This window comes from Triturus cristatus, chromosome 4_2 (assembly GCF_964204655.1).
Source record: "Triturus cristatus chromosome 4_2, aTriCri1.1, whole genome shotgun sequence".
Classification (NCBI taxonomy): Eukaryota; Metazoa; Chordata; class Amphibia; order Caudata; family Salamandridae; genus Triturus; species Triturus cristatus.
Genome location: NC_140586.1, coordinates 923137593 through 923158777, shown reverse-complemented (window position 1 = coordinate 923158777; position 21185 = coordinate 923137593). Strand labels below are relative to the sequence as shown.

The window sequence follows — 21185 nt, the reverse complement described above, 5'->3', positions numbered from 1 at the left end:
ATCTTTGTCCACATAGTACAGTATCACACCCTATCTGTCTCTACATAGTACAGTTTCATACCCTAGCTGTCTGCACACAGTACATTATCACACCCTATATGTCTGCACATATTACAGTATCATACCCTATCTTTCTGCACATAATACACTATCAAATCCTGTCTGTCTGCGCATAGTACACATTCACACCCTACCTGTCTGCACACAGTACAGTATCACACCCTATCTGTCCTCACACAGTACAGTATCACACCCGATCTATCTTCACATAGTACAGTATCACACCCTATCTGTCTGCACAGAGTATAGTATCACACCCTATCTGTCTGTACACAGTATAGTATCACACCCTATCTGTCTGCACATATTACAGTATCACACCCTAGCTTTCTCCATAGTACAGTATCCCACCCTATCTGTCCTCACACAATACAGTATCACACCCTATCTATTTGCACATAGTACAGTATCTCACCCTATCTGTCTGCACACAGTATAGTATCACACCCTATATGTCTGCACATATTACAGTATCACACCCTATCTTTGTCCACATAGTACAGTATCACACCCTATCTGTCTCTACATAGTACAGTTTCATACCCTAGCTGTCTGCACACAGTACATTATCACACCCTATATGTCTGCACATATTACAGTATCATACCCTATCTTTCTGCACATAATACACTATCAAATCCTGTCTGTCTGCGCATAGTACACATTCACACCCTACCTGTCTGCACACAGTACAGTATCACACCCTATCTGTCCGCACACAGTACAGTATCACACCCTATCTGTCTACACATGATATAGTTTCACACCCTACCTGTCTGCACACAATACAGTGTCACACCCTATCTGTCTGCACACAGTACAGCATTGTACCCTGTCTGCATACAGTACAGTATCACACCCTATCTGTCTGTATACAGTACAGAATCACACCCTATCTCTCTGCACACAGTACAGTTTCGCACCCTAACTGTCTGCACACAGTACAGTATCACACTCTGTCTCTACATAGTACAGTATCACTCCCTGTCTGCCTGCACATCGTACAGTATCACACCTTATCTGTCCGTAAACAGTACAGTATGACACCCTATCTGTCTGCACACAGTACAGTATCCCACCCTGTCTGTATGCACACAGTACAGTATCACACAGTGTCTGCACACGTACAGTACCACACCCTAACTGTACGCACACAGTACATTATCACACCATATCTGTCTGCACACAATACAGTATCACACATCATGTTTCTGCAAATAGTACAGTATCACTCATTATCTGTCCATGCATAGTAAAATATCTTACCCTGTCTGTCTGCAAATATTACAGTATCACGTCATAACTGTCTGGATACAGTACAGTATCATAACCTATCTGTCCGCACACGGTACAGTATCACACCCTATCTATCCGCACACAATAGAGTATCACACCCTATCTGTCCGCACACGGTACACTATCACACCTTATCTGTCCACACATAGTACAGTATCATACCCTATCTGTCCGCACACAGTATAGTATCACACCCTATCTGTCCTCACACAGTATAGTATCACACCAAATCTGTCTGCACATAGTACAGTATCACACCCTATCTATCTGCACCTAGTACAGTATCACATCATATCTGTCTGGATACACTACAGTATCTTAACCTATCGGTCCGCACACGGTACAGTATCACACCCTATCTGTCCGCACATAGTACAGTATCACACCCTATCTATCTGCACATAGTACAGTATCATGTCATATCTGTCTGGATACAGTACAGTATCATAACCTATGTGTCCGCACACAGTACATTATTACACCCTATCTGTCTGCACACAGTACAGTATTGTACCCTGTGTGCATGCAGTACAGTATCACACCGTATTTGTCTGCACACAGTACAGTATTGCACCCTAACTGTCTGCACACAGTACAGTATCACACCCTGTCTGTCTGCACATAGTACAGTATCACACCCTGTCTGTATGCACACAGTAGAGTATAACACAGTGTCTGCACACGTACAGTATCACATCCTAACTGTCCGCACACGGTACAGTATCACACCCTATCTGTCCACACATAGTACAGTATCACACCCCATCTATCTGCACATAGTACAGTATCATGTCATATCTGTCTGGATACAGTAGAGTATCATAACCTATGTGTCCGCACACAGTACATTATTACACCCTATCTGTCTGCACATGGTACAGTATCAAACCCTATCTATCTGCACATAGTACAGTGTTAGAAAAGGTAGACGGACCGGGAGGGTCGGCCGGGGTCAGGAGGAGAGGTCTCCGGGGAGAGCCGTCTCCAGCGATCGTACAGACAAGTAACTTCCCCCCCCCAGACAGATATCACACACGGATAAGGTTCAGCGTTCTTTATAAGCACTTATTTAAGGTACGGTTGAATGGTACAAGGAGGTCTGGACTCAGGGGTCCCCTCGATTAGAGTCTCGCAAGGTAGGGAAGGGGGTAGCGGGGCAGTCTATTTACCAATCAGGTAGTTCGGATGAGATGATGATGAGCTCACAATCCTCGAGCTTGGTGGTTAGGGGGTACGGGCCGCGGCAGCGCCAGCAGGTCCCGGTGTGGATGGTCGATACAACGGGCCGCGGCAGCGCCAGCAGGTCCCCGGAAGATATACGGTCCGCGGCAGCGCCAGCAGGTCCCGGTGAGGATGGTCGTTACAACGGGCCGCGGCAGCGCCAGCAGGTCCCCGGAAGATGACTGTTGCAGAAGGCCGTGGCAGCGCCAGCAGGCAGGACGATGGTTCACAAGAGCGGGCTACGGCAGCGCCAGTAGACCGTCCAGGTTGAGTTCACTCGGTGTCTCTCGACTCCAGGATACAACTACCTTCCTGCTCCGGAGCTGCCTCAGTTATAGGGCTGGTGCCCCTTGATGTCCGGACCCTCGCACTTGGAGGTCGGAGGGTCCGGGATGAAGGTGTCCAGACACCCAGCAGGGGGTGGAGCCAGTGTCTGGGGGAGCTGGGGGCGATCGGCACCTTGGCGGGGGAGAGCCCTCGACACTTCGTTCTCCCATTGACTTGCCAAGTGGTCCGCTCACCTCCTGGGTGGATGGTGGTGCCGGGATGTCGGGGCCGGCCAGGCCCGGGGTTAGGGTCGAGGGGAGGCCATGCGGCCGCGTGGTGCAGGGCCCCAGATGGCGGCTTGACCCGGCCGGGGAAGCCGGTGGGGCTGGACCCCGTGATGAGTAGGGGTCCGAGGGCAGAGGGTCCGTCGGGAGACGGAGTACAGGTGCTTGTCGTGGGGATATGCCAGGTGGGCCGGAGTTCGGGCCCTGTCGAGCGGGGAGAGAGCAAGCCGTCTGTGAGGCCTGTCCAACACGCGTCCCCCCCAGCTGAAGGCGGGGAGAGTCACCCATCTCCTTGGGGACTCTCTTCGTCGAGGCGGAAAAAGCGGGACAGGCCATCCGCGTTGGCGTGGTCTTGGCCTGGTCGGTGCTTCACGGTGAAGTCCATTCCCTGCAGGGAAATGGACCAGCGCAAGAGTTTTGGGTTTTCCCCCCGCATCTGCATCAGCCATTGCAGGGGTCGATGGTCGGTTTGTACCCGGAAGTGGGTACCGAAGAGATAGGGTCGGAGCTTTTTGAGGGCCCACACTACTGCAAATGCCTCCCTCTCGATGGTGCTCCAACGCTGTTCTCGGGCCAGGAGACGTCGACTGATGAAGGCCACCGGCTGGTCATGACCTTCGTGGTTCAACTGAGAGAGGACGGCTCCGATGCCGTGGTCGGAGGCGTCGGTCTGCACCACAAATTCCCGACTGTAATCGGGGGCCTGGAGCACCGGGGCGGTGCACAGGGCGGCCTTCAGCTCCTCGAAGGCCGCTTGACAATCAGGCGTCCAGTTGACCCGCTTCGGTTGGTTCTTGGATGTGAGACCCGTGAGGGGCCCCACGATGCTGCCGTAGTCCTTCACGAACCGCCGGTAGTAGCCGGTGAGCCCCAGGAAGGCTCGGACTTCGGTCTGGGTGACGGGGGGCTGCCAGGACTGGATGGCAGCAATCTTAAGTTGTAGTGGGGCCACCAGCCCGCTCCCCACTTGGTGCCCAAGGTAGGTCACAGACCCTTGGCCAATCTGGCACTTGCCGGCCTTAATGGTGAGGCCGGCCCGCTGGAGGGCTTGTAGGACCTCCTGGAGGTGACGGAGGTGGTCGGACCAGTGGCGGCTGTATACAGCGATATCGTCCAGGTAGGCAGCGCTGAATTCTTCAAGTCCCGCCAAGACCTGGTTCACAAGGCGTTGGAACGTGGCGGGGGCATTCTTCATGCCAAAGAACAAAACCAAGGGATGCAGTTCCTCTGGGAAGGAAAGGGGGAGAGCGATTAGTCTCTATATAATGCCCTCACACACCTAGCAAGGTGTCATGCTTCATCATAGGGCTGTGCTCCTCGTCGGGCCGGCGCTGCAATGCCCGACGGGCTCCCGCGAAGGGGCTCTTTTTCGGAGATCTTTTTAAGAGACAGCCGTATGGGTGCGTGGGGGTCAGTGCAACAAGTGTAGTGAGTGGTGGTGTAGTGAGTTAAAATAGGTATGGTATTACCAGGCATGACCTTAAATTGATAGTGGCCATCGGGGGTAGAGAAGGCTGACCGTTCCTGAGCCCTGGGTGTGAGGCCGATCTGCCAGTAGCCCGCCGTTAGGTCGAAGATACTAAGGTAGCGGGCGGCACCCAGCCGGTCGATCAGCTCGTCTGCTCGGGGGATGGGATGAGCGTCGGTCCGGGTGACAGCGTTCAAACCCCGGTAGTCGACGCAGAATCTTAGTTCAGGGGCGGAGCCGGGGGCAGCGGCCTTGGGAACTAGTACGACCGGACTGGCCCAGGGACTGTCCGAGGGCTCGATGACCCCGATCGTGAGCATCTTGGCCACTTCCTCCTGTATGCAGGCCCGTACCCGATCTGGTACGCGGTAGGCCCGGTGCCGGACAGGGGGACTGTCCCCGGTGTCTACGTCGTGCAGACACCAGGGGGTGACCCCGGGGGTGAGGGAGAACAGGGCAGTGAACTGCAGCAGGAGGTCCCGGCAGTCCTGGCGTTGCTCCGAAGTGAGGGCGTCAGAGAGCCGGACCCCGTCCACGGAGCCGTCCTTCTCCTGAGTCTTCAGGAGGTCCGGGAGGGGCTCGGAGTCTTCTTCCGTGCCATTGTCTGTAGCCATCAAGAGGCTTAGTTCGGATCGCACAAAGTGTGGTTTGAGCCGGTTGGTGTGGAGGACCCGAAGGGGGTTCCGGGAGGACCCCATGTCGATGAGGTAAGTGACGGGGCTTTTGCGCTCGACCACTTTGAAGGGCCCCGTCCACTTATCCTGCAGGGCACATGGTTCGGTGGGGGACATCACCCATACTTGCTGCCCAGGCTCGAATTCAACAGAGGAGGCATTGTGATCATACCACCTCTTCATGTCCTCCTGGCTGGCCTCGAGGTTCGCCTTGGCCATCTCCCTGAAGCGCCGGGTCTGGTTTCGTAAGGCCAGGATGTATTTGAAGACGTCTGGAGGGGTCGTGAGGGGGGCCATCTCCCAACCTTCCTTGACTAGGCTGAGGGGCCCTCGCACAGGGTGCCCGTAGAGGAGTTCAAAGGGGCTAAAACCGAGGGACTTCTGGGGAACTTCCCGGTAGGCGAAGAGGAGGCACGGGAGCAGTACATCCCACTGGCGACGGAGAGGCTCTTCCAATCCCCCAATCATCCCTTTGAGAGTGCGGTTAAAACGCTCCACTAGTCCGTTCCCTTGGGGGTGATAGGGGGTCGTGAATCTGTAGGTGACCCCGCATTGTTGCCAGAGGGACTTCATGTATTTGGATATGAAATTCGTACCTCGGTCGCTGACGACTTCTCGGGGGAAGCCTACCCGGGAGAAGATCCCCATCAGGGCCCGGCCAACCACCGGAGCGGTCACTGTCCGTAGGGGCACCGCCTCGGGGTAGCGGGTGGCATGGTCCACTAGTACCAAGATGAACCTGTGTCCTTGCGCCGTGCGGGGGTCCAGAGGTCCCACAATGTCTATCCCCACCCTCTCGAACGGGGTGGTGACCACAGGGAAGGGTTGCAGAGGGGCTTTCAGCTTCCGACCACTCTTCCCGCTGGCTTGGCATGTGGGGCAAGATCGGCAGTGGTTCAGGACGTCATTCCTCATTTTCGGCCAGAAAAAGTGGGTCACCAGGCGACTGTACGTTTTGTCCTGACCCAGGTGTCCAGCCAGGGGGACATCGTGGGCCAGGTTGAGCAGAAAGTCTCGGAAGCGGAGCGGTACCACCAGAACTCGACCGGCCCCCAGCTCGGCGATTCTTTGCTCGCTGTAGAGCAGGTCGTTATCCCAGTAGACCCAGTGGGCTCCGGTGGTGTCCCCGGCGTTTTGGGTGCTGGCTTGTTGGCGGAGTCCCTCGAGGGAGGGACAGGTCTTTTGTTCCTGGCGGAACTGTTCTTGGGTGGGCCCCCCTTCTTGCCGCCACTGAGCCAGATCCGGAAGGTCCTGTTGGTGCGCGTCTTCTTCGGTAGTCGGGTCCGGGAGGTCGGACTCGCCGTTGTCCTCTACGGGGGCAACCGGGGGCGGAGGTGCTGGCCATTCGGTTTCTTCTGATCGGGGGGCGGCACGGGCGGCCATGGATCGGGTGGTTACGCAGGCCCAGTCCGGGAGGCCCAGCATCCCCAAGTGCTCTCTTCTCTCGACGGTGGCCCACGGGGAACTCTCGAGGTCATTCCCCAGGAGGCAGTCCACGGGGGCATCGTCCCGGACCGTCACCTTCAGTAGGCCGGAGACCCCTCCCCATTCAAACGGGACGCAGGCCATCTTACACATGCTCTCAGAGTTATCCGCCGAGCGGACGGGGCAGAGAATGTTCGGCAGGATCTGCTCGGGCTTTACCAGGTGACAGCGGACGGCCGTCACGCTGGCGCCGGTGTCACGCAAGGCTTCGGCTCTCTGTCCATTAATGGTCACCCACTGACCGTATTTTCTGGTGTTGGCGGGTAGGGGAGCCCGCGGAACCATGTCTCTTCCCCCTAAGCATGCCAGGACCATGGCGGCCGGTTCCCACCCTTGCTGGGCCGGCTCATACTCTTCGGGTCCCTCCGATGATTGCTCTTCCCCGAGGGCAGCGGCAGCTACCTGGCGGGGCTTGGGTGTTTGGTTCTGCGGGCAGCTCGGGTCATTGGCGTAGTGGCCGACTCGCTGGCATCGGTGGCACGTGACGTTGGCCCGGAACCCAGGACGCAGCGGGGGGTTGCTCCGGCCGGCCGGAGGCGGGGTGCTGGCCACGGGGGTTGCCGGCAAGGCGTCTCTCCCTCGCCCCTGGCCTCCTCCTCCACCCCGAGGACGGTGCTGGCTTTGGTTGCTTCGATTCTGCTCGTGTGGCCCTCTCCGGCCCACTCGGGTGCTTTCCCATCGGTCAGCTTCGGCGGCGAGCTGCCGGGGGTCAGTTAGCTTACTGTCGAGTAGGTGCTGCCTGAGCTCGACGAAACAGTTGTTTGACAGGTGCTCCCATACCATAAGGTTGAAGAGTTGTTCGTAGGTGGTGACCTGACTTCCCTTGATCCAACCCTCGAAGGCCCGGCTGAAATAGTTCACGTATTCTACCCAAGTTGTACCTGGGATCCGGGTGCAATCTCGGAACCTCTGGCGGTACATCTCGGGCGTGAGGCCGTAGCGGGTGAGGAGGGCAGCCTTCATGTGGTCGTAGGACGACATTTGGTGATCGGGGAGCTGTAGTAGGGCATCGCGACCCTCGTTGATAAATCTCCCCCAAAGTCCGGCTCCCCAATCACTCCGGTCGATCCGGTGGGAGGTCATTGCGATCTCATAGGCTTTAAACCACTGTTGTATGTCGTCTTCTCGGACATACTCGCGGACCACATCCTTGGGGATGTGAACTTTTTTCTCAATTGGCCCCGGGGTGTGTGGTCGCTCAGGCACCCCCAGTTCCTTATTCTGTTTGCGCAGTTCTATTTCCGCCAGTCGGCGCTCGTGCTCGAGCGTTATTTTTTTCTCTTCCAGCTCTCTCTGTCTCTGCTTTTCTTCCCGTTCCTCTCGAAGCCGCATATGCTCGAGGTTGAGTTTCTGTTCAGCTAACTTGAGTTCCCCATCCATCTTGAGTCGTGCCATCTCTAATTCGTGTAATCTGACTCTGTCTCTTTCTCGTATCTCCTCCTGCGAGAGGCCCGTTCCCCGCTCCTCGGGAGCCGTGGCGTTCCCCTCTGGTGTGATGCTGTTTTGGTCTGGTGTGACGCTGCTTTGGTCGGAGGGTCCTGCGACCCCGGTTTCTGTCCATGACTCAAGAGCGCGCTTTAGATCATCCTTGGTACTCAGGCCGGTGGTAGCAATGCCAAGTTCTATGCAAAATTGTCTCAGTTCGCGGTGGTTGTATTCTTCTAATTTCTCCATTTGGAACTTCTCGGTGGAGCTGCTATCTTTGGTCGACATCGTGTTTTTGTCGTGGGGTGAGCTACTCTCTGTACGATTACGCGTTGATTCGGATCGCGCCGCTGGCCACCAATGTTAGAAAAGGTAGACGGACCGGGAGGGTCGGCCGGGGTCAGGAGGAGAGGTCTCCGGGGAGAGCCGTCTCCAGCGATCGTACAGACAAGTAACTTCCCCCCCCCAGACAGATATCACACACGGATAAGGTTCAGCGTTCTTTATAAGCACTTATTTAAGGTACGGTTGAATGGTACAAGGAGGTCTGGACTCAGGGGTCCCCTCGATTAGAGTCTCGCAAGGTAGGGAAGGGGGTAGCGGGGCAGTCTATTTACCAATCAGGTAGTTCGGATGAGATGATGATGAGCTCACAATCCTCGAGCTTGGTGGTTAGGGGGTACGGGCCGCGGCAGCGCCAGCAGGTCCCGGTGTGGATGGTCGATACAACGGGCCGCGGCAGCGCCAGCAGGTCCCCGGAAGATATACGGTCCGCGGCAGCGCCAGCAGGTCCCGGTGAGGATGGTCGTTACAACGGGCCGCGGCAGCGCCAGCAGGTCCCCGGAAGATGACTGTTGCAGAAGGCCGTGGCAGCGCCAGCAGGCAGGACGATGGTTCACAAGAGCGGGCTACGGCAGCGCCAGTAGACCGTCCAGGTTGAGTTCACTCGGTGTCTCTCGACTCCAGGATACAACTACCTTCCTGCTCCGGAGCTGCCTCAGTTATAGGGCTGGTGCCCCTTGATGTCCGGACCCTCGCACTTGGAGGTCGGAGGGTCCGGGATGAAGGTGTCCAGACACCCAGCAGGGGGTGGAGCCAGTGTCTGGGGGAGCTGGGGGGGATCGGCACCTTGGCGGGGGAGAGCCCTCGACACTTCGTTCTCCCATTGACTTGCCAAGTGGTCCGCTCACCTCCTGGGTGGATGGTGGTGCCGGGATGTCGGGGCCGGCCAGGCCCGGGGTTAGGGTCGAGGGGAGGCCATGCGGCCGCGTGGTGCAGGGCCCCAGATGGCGGCTTGACCCGGCCGGGGAAGCCGGTGGGGCTGGACCCCGTGATGAGTAGGGGTCCGAGGGCAGAGGGTCCGTCGGGAGACGGAGTACAGGTGCTTGTCGTGGGGATATGCCAGGTGGGCCGGAGTTCGGGCCCTGTCGAGCGGGGAGAGAGCAAGCCGTCTGTGAGGCCTGTCCAACATACAGTATCACACCCTATCTGTCCTCACACAGTACAGTATCACATCCTATCTGTCCGCACAAAGTATAGTATCACACCCTATCTGTCCGCACACGGTACAGTATCACACCCTATCTGTTCGCACATAGTACAGTATCACACCCTATCTGTCCGCACATAGTACAGTATCACGTCATATCTGTCTGGATACAGAACAGTATCATAACCTATGTGTCTGCACACAGTACAGTATCACACCATATCAGTCTGCACATAGTCCAACATCACACTATATCTGTTTGTAGAAAGTACGTTATCATATCCCATCCATGGTTCAACAGCACAGTATCACGCCAATAGTTTTGTAGAGAGTACAGTATTGTGTCTCGACCATGAACCATTTGCACAGTATCACACTTGGTCTGTTTGCTGAGGGTTCAGTGTCAATTCCCATCCATGAGCCGACAGCATAGCATGACACCTGATCTGTTTACCGAGAATACAGCATAATATCCCGTCCAAGTGCTGGCGAAACAGTAGTGTAACCCTGCTGTTTGTATACAGTGCACTATTATACCCCATCTGTGAGCTGATTACTCAGTATTACACCTGGTCTGTTTGCCGAGAGTCCAGTATAATATCCCATACATGAGCCGACTGCGCAGTATCACACCCCGTCTGTTTGCCAAGAGTACAGTATAATATCCCATACATGAACCCACTGCACAGCATCACACCCCGTCTGTTTGCCGAGAGTACAGTATAATATCCCATACATGAACCCACTGCACAGTATTACACCTGGTCTGTTTGCCGAGAGTACAGTATAATATCCCATACATGAGCCGACTGCACAGTATTACACCTGGTCTGTTTGCCGAGTACAGTATAATATCCCAAACGTGAGCTGACACCACAGTTTTACACCCTGTCTGTTTGCCGAGAGTGCAGTATAATATCCCATACATGAGCCGACTGCACAGTATCACACCCCGTCTGTTTGCCGAGAGTACAGTGTAATATCCCATACATGAACCCACTGCACAGTATTACACCCAGTCTGTTTGCCGAGAGTACAGTATAATATCCCATACATGAACCCACTGCACAGTATTACACCCGGTCTGTTTGCCGAGAGTACAGTATAATATCCCATACATGAACCCACTGCACAGTATTACATCCGGTCTGTTTGCCGAGAGTACAGTATAATATCCCATACATGAGCCGACTGCACAGTATCACACCTCGTCTGTTTGCCAAGAGTACAGTATAATATCCCATACATGAACCCACTGTACAGTAATACACCCGGTCTGTTTGCCGAGAGTACACTATAATATCCCATACATGAACCCACTGCACCGTATTACACCCGGTCTGTTTGCCGAGAGTACAGTATAATATCCCATACATGAACCCACTGCACAGTATTACACCCGGTCTGTTTGCCGAAAGTACAGTATAATATCCCATACATGAACCCACTGCACAGTATTTCACCCGGTCTGTTTGCTGAGAGTCCGGTATAATACCCCATACATGAGCCGACTGCTCAGTATCACACCCGTCTGTTTGCCAAGAGTACAGTATAATATCCCATACATGAACCAACTGCACAGTATTACACCCGGTCTGTTTACCGAGAGTACAGTATAATATCTCATACATGAACCCACTGCACAGTATTACACCTGGTCTGTTTGCCGAGAATCCGGTATAATATATCATACCTGAGCCGACTGCACAGTATCACACCCCGTCTGTTTGCCAAGAGTACAGTATAACATCCCATACATGAACCCACTGCACAGTATTTCACCTGGTCTGTTTGCCGAGAGTACAGTATAATATCCCATACACGAACCCACTGCACAGTATTATTCCCGGTCTGTTTGCCGAGAGTACAGTATAATATCGCATACATGAACCCACTGCACAGTATTACATCCGGTCTGTTTGCCGAGAGTACAGTATAATATCCCATACATGAGCCGACTGCACAGTATCACACTCCGTCTGTTTGCCAAGAGTACAGTATAATATCCCATACATGAACCCACTGTACAGTATTACACCCGGTCTGTTTGCCGAGAGTACAGTATAATATCCCATACATGAACCCACTGCACCGTATTACACCCGGTCTGTTTGCCGAGAGTACAGTATAATATCCCATACATGAACCCACTGCACAGTATTACACCCGGTCTGTTTGCCGAGAGTACAGTATAATATCCCATACATGAACCCACTGCACAGTATTTCACCCGGTCTGTTTGCTGAGAGTCCGGTATAATATTCCATACATGAGCCGACTGCTCAGTATCACACCCGTCTGTTTGCCAAGAGTACAGTATAATATCCCATACATGAACCCACTGCACAGTATTACACCCGGTCTGTTTGCCGAGAGTACAGTATAATATCCCTTACATGAACCCACTGCACAGTATTACACCTGGTCTGTTTGCCGAGAATCCGGTATAATATATCATACCTGAGCCGACTGCACAGTATCACACCCCGTCTGTTTGCCAAGAGTACAATATAACATCCCATACATGAACCCACTGCACAGTATTTCACCTGGTCTGTTTGCCTAGAGTACAGTATAATATCCCATACACGAACCCACTGCACAGTATTATTCCCGGTCTGTTTGCCGAGAGTACAGTATAATATCCCATACATGAACCCACTGCACAGTATTACATCCGGTCTGTTTGCCGAGAGTACAGTATAATATCCCATACATGAGCCGACTGCACAGTATCACACTCCGTCTGTTTGCCAAGAGTACAGTATAATATCCCATTCATGAACCCACTGTACAGCATTACACCCGGTCTGTTTGCTGAGAGTACAGTATAATATCCCATACATGAACCCACTGCACCGTATTACACCCGGTCTGTTTGCCGAGAGTACAGTATAATATCCCATACATGAACCCACTGCACAGTATTACACCCGGTCTGTTTGCCGAGAGTACAGTATAATATCCCATACATGAACCCACTGCACAGTATTTCACCCGGTCTGTTTGCTGAGAGTCCGGTATAATATCCCATACATGAGCCGACTGCTCAGTATCACACCCGTCTGTTTGCCAAGAGTACAGTATAATATCCCATACATGAACCCACTGCACAGTATTACACCCGGTCTGTTCGCCGAGAGTACAGTATAATATCCCTTACATGAACCCACTGCACAGTATTACACCTGGTCTGTTTGCCGAGAATCCGGTATAATATATCATAACTGAGCCGACTGCACAGTATCACACCCCGTCTGTTTGCCAAGAGTACAGTATAACATCCCATACATGAACCCACTGCACAGTATTTCACCTGGTCTGTTTGCCGAGAGTACAGTATAATATCCCATACACGAACACACTGCACAGTATTACACCCGGTCTGTTTGCCGAGAGTACAGTATAATATCCCATACATGAACCCACTGCACAGTATTACACCCGGTCTCAGACCCAGGCGTTTTGCAGAGAGCACTGTATCTTTTTCTGCCTATGAGATAATACCACAGTATCACACCCGGTTTGTTTACAAAGAGTACACTATCCCCCCTTGTCTGTGAGCTGATAGCGCAGTATGGTACCTGATCGGTTTGCAGAGAGTATATTATCATATCCCATCCATGGACACATTGCACAGTATTATATATAGTCTTTTTGGAGACAATACAATATCATGTCCGATCCATGAGATGAGAGCACCATATCACACCTGGTGTGTTTGCAGAGTGCAGTATCATATTCAGTTAATAGCATGGTCTCAGAGCCTGCTTGCAGAGAGCACAGTATTGTACCCCACCCGTGGGATGGTAGCACTGTATCACACGTAGACATTTTGTATAGATGGCAGTATCAGATCCTGCCCATGGGCTAATAGTAAGGTTTCAAATCCGGTTTGTTTTCAAATACCTCAGTTTCACAGTCCGTCTTCTAATAATAGTAGAGTATTGCATCCAGTTCATGATCTGATTGGACAGCATCCCTCCTGATGTCCTTGCAGATGGGACGGTATTACACACTACCCATGCAGACACAGTACAGCAGCACACAGAGCTTGTGTGCAAATCATGCAGTTTCACATCACATCCTGGTGTATGTGGGAGGACATGAACCCTCCCCAGTCTGTCTGCAGCTATTCTATACCCAGAGTAGTAAGTGTAGTCTCACATTTTAGTGCATTCGTCACCGGCATCCAGTACCCAGTGTGAATCCAGCACAGTATCCCACCCCCTGCTGTGAAAATAGTACTGTATGGAACCCCATTCGGGGCAGATGGTACAGTAGCAAACCAACATACTCCATAACTGAGTCAACAGCAGGCATCCACTCACCATCCAATGACAGACAGTACAGTGCCACACAACAGCTATGTTCAGATAGTACATCATTACACCCCATCTGTATGTATATTGTTCTATAGAATATCCAACCCAGGTGCACAACAGCAGGCATCCACTCACCATCCAATGACAGACAGTACAGTGCCACACACAATATCTAAGCCAGATAGTACATAATTAAACCCCATCTGTGGGTATATTGTTCTATATAATATCCAACCCAGGTGCACAAAACACAGCATCATATCCCACTAATGGGCATTTACTTCAAGAAACTTCTCTGCGAAATGTACAGAAAGTTCAGTATCCCCCTCTCATATGGCAGCAGAGATTGAAATTCCGCATCACGCCCATCCGAGTGTCGATATTACAGGATCGCCCTACCTGTGCACAGGTAGAACAGTGCCACAGCACATCATTGTGTAGATGGTGGAGCATCACAACCTGCCAATGTGCATAGTACAGTATTGTTGCAGACAATATGTATAAAAACACTATTAAACTGTATAATCCAAGAGCATCAAATTAATTAATGTCAATTTATAGCCATTAATGGCTTTGAGCATAATTCAATATTTAATCAATTTGAATGTTATGTACCCTTCTGTGTCCTTTCCAATAAGTAACTGAGGACACATGATGGTGTTGGGTTGGTTTTATTTGAATAAGACTACAGTAAGTATGCATTACAATAGAAACGTGTTACTGAGAGTAAACTTACGTAGATCGTCACCAAAGTACCAGCCATTCCAAAAGAATATCTCAGTATCTTGAGGGGATAAGCACACCATATACCAGACACCATACTTGTAACTTTAGATCCAACATCTGATGTTCTGACCACTGGCATTGTAGGATTTTTTGTTTGCATATTACCATCTTGCAGAACTTGTCTATGTTAGTAAGAGGGTGAGTTGTGAGCGACACTCACTCAATAATGCCTACAAACTGAAAATAAGTAATCAATTTGTTAGTATCTGATCTTACAATTTATTGGTGCATTTAGATGAATCTTCTTTAATTTTGCTAACTATAAAGGTTCAGCAACGGAGCGTATATTTTTATGATAATTACAGTCTTTATTAAGTGTGACCACTGCGAAACCGTGTTGCTGTATTTTAATGATATATCTGCGATGGGTTGATGGACATATAGCAAGACAAATGTAAATTAAAGCCCTTATGATAGGACTGAACTCCAATTGCATGGAAGTACTCTCATTTGTGTTATGTGTCATTTGTTGCCAATTTTATTTTAAATAAGACTTTTACATATACTACCCCAGAAGGGTAGCTGGTGTATGGAAGTTATTGCTTGTTATACCCACAACAATTTCTATTGCATGTTACAGTACTACACACCTTTTAAGTGGAGATGGAACAGTGTACCTGAGCGCTGTCTTACTATCATCCTACACTTAATGTCGTATAACATTACACCAGCACTTAACCTTTTCCAGCGGTGACACCTACACTTAATATTGTCCAGCTTAAAAAAGGAAAATTCCTCATGTGTTATTCTGGATTCTGGAAACATGCATGGCAGTGCCTTGCTTCCAACCAGTGTGCCACAGCATTACAGATAAAACTCCAGTCTAATTCTCACTATTGGTATATTCTTTCCAGGCGTACGTCAACATGGCTTTGTTTGAGAACTTCACCTATGCAGGAATCGATGCCACAGCGGAAGAAGCCTGAATGTGACCGAGTTGGAGCCAAGTCCATGCCCTGGGAGAGAGGACGATGAACATGCATTGTATAGAAATTCCACATTTGGAAAGAGGTTGCCCAATTCCTCTTTAGTAATATGGTGAATATGAACTTGTTATTCTTTGTCTACGGCAGAATAATGTTCACCTCATGGTATTGGTCATTACTCAGGAAAACAAGCAAGAGCTCCAGGGAAAGAAATCTACCCGGTGACAATAAACCTCGGCACAATGCTAATATGTATACAACTCCAGGAACTTTACAGAGATAGCTGGTCTTTCTCTTCCCCAGCAAGACTATAATAGTATTTTCTGTTCTACCAACACAAAATGGCATCACTCCATCGCAACAGCAACTGTCCATCCATTTACATGATCACCCCTTTGATCCTAAGTCTAACTCCATCTTGCAATTTGTCTATCGCAAGGGCAACATTCACTGCTTCCATCTCAAAGTAGCAGTAAGTGAGTCTGGCACACAAGAATGTGTCACGTATACTAGCATGCAGCAATCACTAAAATCATGCAGCACACGTGGAAGCAACAATCCGTCAGACATACAAGAAGTTGTCTAATCTGCATCGTGCCAGGGTCATTAATTTCTTCTGTCAAACAAGAATTCACAACTTTTTCAAAAAGATCTCACTATTTCCAGTAATAGATAGCCACAAATTTGTCAACAAATTTCCAGCAATCCTCACAGTACAAAATATCATGTTGTCATCCCACGAGGATCCAACAACTCTGGTAGCACACAAGATTCCATCAATAGTTGCAGCACGTACGCATCAATGAATTCTTCATCTCATGAAGATCCATCCGCCTTTGGAGAATGAAAACATTCTTCATGCACGTGTCCATTAATTCCTCAAGTATCTATCAATCTTTCATTATACATGTACCCAGCAGTCATTGAAATACAGAAGCGCCTTTCAATTATTCTTTCCCAGAGAATCTGACAGTTTTAGCCCAGACGTGTCAAGTTATCCTAAGAACACACCGGCATCCATCAATCCTGCACAATACAAAAATCTAACAGTTATTTTCATCCCACTAGTGAATCCATCCGTTCATCCAGTATGAAGGAATCCATCTGTTTCTTCATCTCAAGAGGATCCATGAATTCAAGAAAACCTCCACAAATCCCTCTACTGAAAAAGTGTCCATGACTTTATGGAGCCACAAACAGCCATCAATTCTGCACAAGACAATCACCTTTCAGTTAGTCACCAAAAGTGGATCGATAGATCTTACCAGTGCCCAAGTATCCATCGATCCTTCAACCAGAGAAGGATCTATCAGTTTCCCCGTTATTAAAGCAACGATCAGCTCATCACCTCAAGACGATCCATCACTATAGTTGTTTCAACACAGAGGTATCCATCGATACTTCTATTTGCAAACACCGATCACAAATAGATCACAAATAGACCATCAATGCTTGAAACACACAGTCATCGATCAACTCTTCCTCTCGAAAGAATCCAAAGCTTCTCTTACTACACAATATGTATAATGTGTACACCACTGAAATATCTATTAACCCTTCCAGTATACATATATCAATCAATTCTTCAGCTTATTAGCACTTGTCAAGCCTGTGATAACATTCAGACGCAGCATGCAAGCCTCTGCCAATCTCCCATCGCAATAGCATTCATCCAGAATGCAAAATGTAATCAGTCTTTCCAGCACAAAAGGATCCAACAAGTTTGCATCGCACACGAATAAATCAGTTTCTAGCATTGAGTCTCCATAAATTCTGTCTAACACAAAAGGAATCCATCAGTCCTTGAAATACCTAATGACCTTTGAAACAAAAGGCTCCATTAATTGTCAGTACAAGAGCACCTACGCATTGCTTCTTCATCACACAGGTATCTTTGAGTCCTTCCAGCGCACAAGTAACCATAAATTTCTTTCTCACGTACAGATCTATGATTTCTCACAGAACCTGCATGACCGCCCACTCTTATTTCAAGATTTTGTGAAACTTTCAGTGCCTCTGTAGCGTAAGAGTTTTTAACTATTTTAATTACCACGATGGAATCATTATTCCAGCACACATGGACCCATCAATTCTTCCGGCAGACGAAGGTCCCTTGATTCTTCAATCGTATAATGTTCTTCCTGGCTTATGAACATGAGGATTTGCCGGTTCTTCCTACACACAACTATCCATCTCAAGAAGATTCATAAACTGGTTTTATCAATTGTCCCTGCACTAAGGGAACCTCAGATATTTAAAAAACATGGACATCCATTGACCTTTCAAGTACACAAGAAATCAGTCATCCATCACTTCAAATGAATCAATCAATCTGGGACAAGTGTTTATTTATACTTCTAGATCATGTCTCTGGAAGTGTCATTTTTGAAGTACCACCCACGACTGCCACCCCTAGTGGCCATTTTTGCTGGAGAGGAAGGAATATTACTGTATTGGTGGTGATCAGCACCTGAACCCAGGACTCTTACGAGCATTGAGTGGTGACTGGTAATGTGATTAGAATTTTCTTATCTATGTTGCCTTACTGGTTACAAGACTTTTCACTTACTGATGAACATTTGTTTATTACAATTTGTAGTGATAATTTCAAAACGAGGCTTTCGATAGCCGGATTTAACCTGTTATCACCTACTGTGCAGCATGGGGGTATCAATGGTTTTCCACTGTATACCTGCTCAGAGGAGACCAGCATGGCTGCTGGAAGGGTAGCTTCTGATCCCTACATTCTTTCAAAGGGTTGCCCTTTGATGGCGAGCATGCTTGGCCAAGCACTTCTTAGTTCCTGGAAAGAGGGTTCAAAGAGGTAAACATATGTAGCATTCATGTTATGGTAGTGCTAATTCTTCAATTGCTCCCTTACTCATGTCCATCACAGAGAATACCGTGTGCAGTAACTTGGAAAATATGGAGACACTGTTGCGGGAACCTCAGATCATGCAAAAAAGGACAGAATATAAAGTGACCCTTTAGCGCCTGACATGTGGGTGGGGGCTAGCTCAGAAGTTAGCTCGGAGGGTTTTTGTATTTTTTTGTAAGCAGTATAATGCTTTGTTGTGTGTGTTTGTTAAATGTCATTCATTGGTCTGTGAAGGTCATATAACATTATTACTATTTACACATCTGTAGGACTTGAGTTGTCCCAAAGAAATGTAATAGTAGTATTCCCTTCTCAATTTTACATTCACCTAAGCTCCTTCCTGCTGTGGCTTCTTTGTGTCAGTCAATTTCACTCATAATTCATATCCAGATGCCTTCTAGGAAGATGATACACTGAGTCCCCAGGACAAGAGGCTCTCGTTACAATCCTGGTTGGCGAAGACTCTTTCTTAAACATATGTCCTGTTTGGCTTCACTTGCTCCTCTTTTCTATCCTTTTCTTCGCCAAGCACCGTCATGTATATTTGCATGAACCCCATTGATACCTAAACCCCTGCTGGCTGGTGATGTTGTCAGACAGAATCAGCGCCAAGACACCTCCGAGACATCGAGCGCATTACAAATGAAAAATGAAATCAATGTGAGGGTTGTGAGTTTGAGAATCCCTTCGTGTAAATATTCGCCAGCAGAGAGCAGAAGTCCAGCTCCCTCTCAAGAAGTTATTGTCATGTAGGTTTGTCTGTGTCACACACCCTCATTTGTTCAGACGTGATCCTATGGGAAGGTGCACTGTCCACCATCGGCCAGACATGTACATACATAGATACAAACTGCTTCTTGTTTCTTTGGACCTGTCCAAGCAGTTGTGCATGATGACTGTGCATCAACCTTCATAGATGTGCAGAGTGTGGTCCCCTAGTTATGCAAGCGAGGGTGTGAAGGCCCAGACGCCTAGCGTACTTTCGTTTCGTAGCAGAACACTGCCAAAGGGAGATGTCCCTGTCAAGATAATGTAGCGATTAATTGTATTTCAATAAATAAACAAATGCTGATTTCCAAAGACTGTTGATTTGATTGTCTTTGTTACGAAGCTGTCCTGGGTTTCAGATTGCTATTTTGGCATAAATTAATGACTTTTACTTCAAGACTCTTGTCCAAGAGGGGATGTAGCAACCACTTAAAAATTGGCAGAGGCCACCCAAGTATTTCCACTTTCCAAAAGGTCCGCATGTCCTGTTGTCCTGAGATTTCAGAGTAGCCTGGGTCCAGGAATCGGTGGCATGTGATGCAGCGCGGGTATTATAAAAACCTTTTCTTATGACACCAACCCAGAAAAACCCTTACCCAACTTGTTCATCGGTGGGGCCCATAACATCAAAACACACACTTACTCAGTTTTCTGGATCAGTGATAAGTAGGTGAGCTGCAAGACATACTGGGTACCTTGTTAACATTTTTATCTAAATAATAACTATATACATTATATACATTTGATTCTGAAATTGTCCGTTCTGAACATCAATGTACTCCGCTATTTAGGTTGATGGACCAACTAGTAGGAATCAGTTGATGGCGATTAAGTCCAGCTCAATAACAATTAAAACCTTTTATCAATTATTGATCATAACTTTAATTCTAATAACCACAGACTCAGTTTGAGTTAACATGAGATTTTATCTAGATTAATTGAATAAATTGAATAAGTAAAGTTTTATTAGACAAATATTCTAGACATTATTTTCATAAGCATTTAAGTAAAGATTGGAAATAGAAACGGAAAATACTCATTACCCTTGGCCTTAGGGCGATGACGAGAATGATTCACCAGAACATGAATCGAAGATCACAGGATAGGTTCCCAAAACTGTCTGACTGTCCCTCTAACCTCCTCGGACGTATTCCCTCCCAGGATAGAATCCCGCGACAGTCTCGTTCCTTTTCCCCATCAAAGTTCGAAGTTCAAAATTGTCAAAGTCTTTTCAGCATCAGAAGGAAAATCGTCTCAACAGACAGCGTATTGTGTTGAATAGATCAATGTAGAATAATGAGTGACGCACGTCATTGTAAGCACAACTCTTTTATACCCTTTCACTAACTTGCTAGACCCAAAATTGAAACCTTTTTAGGGGCTACATTCATTCTGATTGGTCCATTGGAGGGGTGGTGATGATCACCTCATTGTCCTCCTTGCCTGAACCGGTTCTGCAAATAATCCATTCATACAAACCTATTTTAATATAATTTCAGATTTGTAAATAAATTAGATTTTTGCAAATGCCAGTTAGTTTCCCACGTGTAGTGTCTAATTAAATGTGCATTTATTGATTAATTCATGCATTCAAACAGTTAGTGTTTTTAAAGTTATGAGGTCATTAACTTTGAAGGGGGTACACATTTTTTTTTGTATTTCCCCTTCTCCATCCATTCCCCGCTTTGGTGATTTATTTTAATATCACCACAAAAACCATCTCTACCAATTTATCAGAAATCATGTTTCTTGTCCTTTTTCATGTGTTAGCTCAAACAATTGTATTCTTCACATTCTGTCTCTTAGACTTGTTGTACATTTTCTCTTTAAATT

General features: G+C 48.7%; 1 protein-coding gene across 1 annotated transcript in view; it reads left to right on the top strand.

Annotated features, from left to right (window-relative positions):
* Positions 1-19664, top strand: part of TIE1 (tyrosine kinase with immunoglobulin like and EGF like domains 1) — a 329526-nt gene extending 309862 nt beyond the window's left edge. Inside the window, exon 23 of the mRNA XM_085602980.1 lies at positions 15635-19664. Coding sequence (XP_085459106.1) covers positions 15635-15706 — 72 coding nt within the window. The 3' untranslated portion in view covers positions 15707-19664. The remainder of the gene's footprint in view (positions 1-15634) is intronic.
* Positions 19665-21185: the final 1521 nt, after the last annotated feature.